This window comes from Trachymyrmex septentrionalis, unplaced genomic scaffold (assembly GCF_001594115.1).
Source record: "Trachymyrmex septentrionalis isolate Tsep2-gDNA-1 unplaced genomic scaffold, Tsep1.0 scaffold19, whole genome shotgun sequence".
In the NCBI taxonomy this organism is placed as follows: domain Eukaryota; kingdom Metazoa; phylum Arthropoda; class Insecta; order Hymenoptera; family Formicidae; genus Trachymyrmex; species Trachymyrmex septentrionalis.
The window spans coordinates 4,514,586-4,519,337 of NW_017305071.1; the positions used below are offsets into that span (position 1 = coordinate 4,514,586).

Here is a 4,752-nt window from a genome sequence, read left to right on the forward strand (position 1 = left end):
TTCACTTGCGAACACTTTTCTTTCTGTTCTTTTTATTTCAAACAGTTTTCATAATATTAAAGTAGAAATATATATATATACACATATATAGGCAAATAATTTGTAAGTTATAAAAGAATAAAATTAGTGAATGAGTAGTAACAGTTTTATAATATTTCAAATTTACCATAACATAAATAATATTGTTTAATAATGAAAAATCTCTCGATTAAAGAAGAGAGTATGATAATAATAATGTATAAGCAAAATAAAGTCTGTATAAAAGCAATATTTTAATACGAATAAAATGAAAAGAAAATCTTTCATTATTATTTATAAAATATTTGATAGAGTAATAAGTAATGATTCAATCAGGCAACGCGAAGAAGTACGACTTTGAGAAACCTAAAAAAAACTTAGAGATTCCATCATACTCTATTTTTATTGTAGAAAAAAAGTTTCTGACGGCTGTCGAAATACTTACGGATCATTGATCATATATTCACTAGTAAAAAATGACTGCATATTATATATGAATTATAATCAAAAATATTATAAAGTAAGTTATTAGAAAAGTTTAAAATTATAATCAAAAGTGATTAGGCTTGGTTATAATTGATAACGATATTCGATTCATACTGTAAATTGACTTTTTCAATCAATAATTATAAAATCAAGACTAACAGCAAAGATATTTTTATTCTTCTTTTAATTCTTCATTTTTTAATTTATAACTTCATTGAAATTCTGCACAAATAACCCTTGCGTTAAATTAATATTATCATTTAATTCACGATTAAAAAAAAAAAGAATATGTATGTTGCAACGCGCGTTGTGCAGAATATTAAGACAAATAGCGCGGCTGGCAAGGCAAATTAAGAGGGAAATTAATTAAAATGTTGCAAGTGCGATCAATTAGCCACGATTAAGATCTTAATTACAGCGTTCCATTTTATGAGCGCGCGCTGACATTTTTGTCACGTTTTTAATTTACTCTTTCTCTCTTTTCCTCTCTGTTTCTAATAAGACTTGATTTTCGACGGATAATAACAAAAATAATAAAGAAAATTTGACGAAAGAGAAAAAGGACTAATTGCTTCGCAACGTTTTCGCAGCAGCGATTTTTCGGCGCTGACTTAATTTAAAAAAACGATGCTGATGTACGACAACTTTCACAAGGCAGATTCTGATGCGTGCGTAATCAGAATGACGAGGATGAAATACGAGAGGAGAGAAGCAGACGACGAAGAGCCGGGCGATGTTTCGAACGGCGCAGATCAAAGAATTATGGCAGCTTGACGCGATTGATCAAGATCGTCACCGGAATCGATCACGAGAATCATGGGCAACGAATCATCCTGTTGCGCGTACCGTAACAAGAAGGTATGTAGGGCAAATATTCTCTCAGTATCGCGATGTATCGTTGATAATACGAACAACAAGCAGACCGCGCTCACCAATATTTCCTAGTATTTGTTAAAAGATGGCAGCACCCTGTCTTTTTAGGAGCAAGATACTAGATTACGATAAGATTTACATCCGAAGTCGGCGCTAAATACGCCTGTAAGAAGCATTTGAACCTCTTTGCGATTCTACGTCGAAATAAATTAATGGTCCTTAATTTAATGGTCTTTAAAAAAATTTTTTTCGAGGCTCATATATAGGTTTTGTTATTGAAGTAACAAACATATAGATTGTAAGTATATAGTAATAAAGTCATTTTAAGGAGAAAACATGTAAAATATTAACTTACTTTCCATGGTACAAATTTAATTGTGTTAATTTTTATCCTTGTGTTTTTTGCCTTGTTTTTTTTTTATAATTCTGTCAGTTTAAATATTGAACTAGCAGCGCCACTGTTTTCTTGGAAATGACACGAAATGTCGAATTGTTTTTGATAGTATAATTTGTACAAAATAGGACAAATTTTCAATCCTATTGATTTCGTATACTATTTTTCTTTTTTTCTTTTACTTTGAATTGGTTTCTTTTACTTTGAACTTGCCAAGTTAATATTAAGCTGACATCATAACAATTTTTTTCGAAATGGCACATGATACAAAATTATCATTAATGGTACAATTTAGTACAAAATGATGAGTACTAAAAATTCCGATAGGTCCGATTTGATTCTGCTGATTTGGTCCTGCTAGTTTTATAGACCTGATTCCGAAGGATGAGCGTTTAAATGTCACCGATATGCGTACAGTTGTTAATTCCTTTTTACACGACGAGAGAGGAATTCGCCGGTGGCATCTGTAGTTAGTAGCGATCAGTTGCGCAGTCAGTCGATCAGCATCGTTAGATCTATCAATGTGTATACGAGACAAAAATGCGTGTTCTATAAAGAGATACCCATGGGAAGTGGGATAAACAGACGTCCTCACGGGGAAGAGGCTCCATTTCTTTTTTTTGTCTTTTATTGCGAGAAATATCGTGCATTTTGCAACTATTACACACGATGGAACGGGCACACGGCCTTCGAATCGAGAATAACGAATGCTACAATATGTGGTAGTCTATCTCTTAAAAACTATAAGATATTAGCTAAAATACGTTTTCTAAAAATAGAAAACGTATTTTTAAATAGTTTTCCACTGTTTATTTTATTAAAAGTTACTGATAATTGTAGATAATTAGCATAATTGTGATCTCAATAAATTACGATACAAATTTTGAATAAATTGTTGATTTAATGAAAATAATATTTAGTTAAACTTAAATAGCACTACTGTTTCATTAGTGTATTATTGGCATTGACGTTTTTGATATTACAATCTAAAGTCTATTAAATCAAAAATGATTTTTTTACGTAATAATAAAAGATTTTTTTTCACATAATAACAAAAAGATAAATTGTAGGACCATCTCTTGTTTCTTTTATCAAATTCTGTTCTTATTTGTTTAATAAGTGCTTCGTAGTCTGAGATAAACATTATTCGACTTATTGAATTTTACTTAATAAATAAAACATTTATATTTTCCAATACAAGAGAAATCTGCAATAATTATCACATGCTGTATGCCAAAGAAAAAGCCTTTCTCTAAAAATTTTTTCTTCATTTATTGTTAGCGCAATTAACATTAAACAAAGGTTATATCAAACTGCTGCGATACCGGATGATGAAGTTAATGTTTGGCGACAAAGCCCGTAAAATCTCGATACTTCTCGTTAACGCGTATAGGAATAACGAATATTTATATTTTATAATGCTAATAGTGTTGCGAAAAGGCTTATGAAAAAATATGCATTGTATTAGTAACGTGATATTTTTTATTACCAAATAAGAGAAACTCTTTTAATAACGGTGTCACCCTCACTAAAACCACTATTTACCAAAATAGGTGTTATAACAATGTATTTAATTCAAATTGAAATTAAGTATTTAAATTTTATTAAAAATTAAAAAAAGAAAAATACAACAAAAACCAGATAAGTACTATTGCAGTTATGAAATCAAGAATAATAAGTGTATAAAAGTATAAATAATATGTGTTTATTATTGTCTTTATTTCTTAATAATAATTTTATAACTTAATAATAATTACTACACTAACTGTACAATTTCCTAATTTATTAATTTAATTCTCTCTATATATTCATAATATCAGTTGTACACATTGCAATTAGACACCAGCCAATCACAGTACCAGAAAAACATTAAAAAACTTACTAGATGAAAGTCGTTGTGATCAGTTAGTGGGAAATTGTAACGGTGTGAATCGTTGTCTACTCATAAAATTTAATAGAAAAGTGTAAAGTAATAGACATAAAAACTTACGATTTCACAATTTCAACGTCCATTTGAATTTCTTCATTAGGTTCATCAATTTTGTTTTCTTTTTCTTTTTCTCCTGTAGAATTTGTTTGCTTTTGAATACTTCAATTTCTTTCTTCTTTTCGGCTTCTGTATCTGTTTCTATTTCACTGCAAGAAAATTTTAAATTACATGATTTATTACATTAATACTAAATCAGAAATATACACATATTACGTCTAAAAGATGCTTAAATAACATTTTTGGCGAATATCTTATTCAAGAAAATAAGAAGTTATAATAATGTCAATTTGACATATGTCATATTAACTGATTATTGACCGAATTTATGTCATGATTCATGTCGGTCAATATAATTTTAATTGACATTATTTTAATTTTCTTGTTCTCTTTGGATATGTCCCAATTTTTTACATGTGTACTGATTAGGAATGCTTTCATAATATATGGGATATTATTTATGAAATAATCTATCTAAATTTTCAAAGTCCCTGTAAATAGATAATCCGTGTGTCTTAGGATAAAAAAAATTTGACAGCGATTTTAATTGTAATGGAACTATAATTTGCACAAATTTCAGCATGCTCGAAAATCTTTGAAAATTTAGGTGAATTACTTCATATATATATATATATGTATACATATATTGGGTGGATCCATATATTCGTTCGCTTTTTGAAGGCTAAAATGAAACAAGTTTTTTTCATACAAAGGATGAATTTTAATCAATAATATATTCTCCGTTTTTGTTGATGACCTCTTGCCATCTTTCCAACAATTTCATTATTCCGCTCTTATAGAAGGTCTGGGGCTTAGAGGCGAAAAACCGGTCGAGGTACGTTTTCACAGCTGTCTGATCAGCGAACGATTTCCCGTTGAGGGAGTTTTGCAGGGACCGGAACAAGTGATAGTCGGATGGCGCAAGGTCTGGTGAATACGGTGGGTGAGGCAAAACATCCCAGCCAAGTTGCACTAATTTTTGCTGAGTGATTAT

General features: G+C 29.8%; 1 protein-coding gene across 1 annotated transcript in view; it reads left to right on the top strand.

Annotated features, from left to right (window-relative positions):
* The first annotated feature begins 1,162 nt into the window (after positions 1–1,162).
* Positions 1,163–4,752, top strand: part of LOC108746931 (sterile alpha and TIR motif-containing protein 1) — a 100,778-nt gene continuing 97,188 nt past the window's right edge. The window contains exon 1 of the mRNA XM_018484054.1: positions 1,163–1,362. Within this exon, the coding sequence (XP_018339556.1) occupies positions 1,321–1,362 (42 nt within the window). The 5' untranslated portion in view covers positions 1,163–1,320. The remainder of the gene's footprint in view (positions 1,363–4,752) is intronic.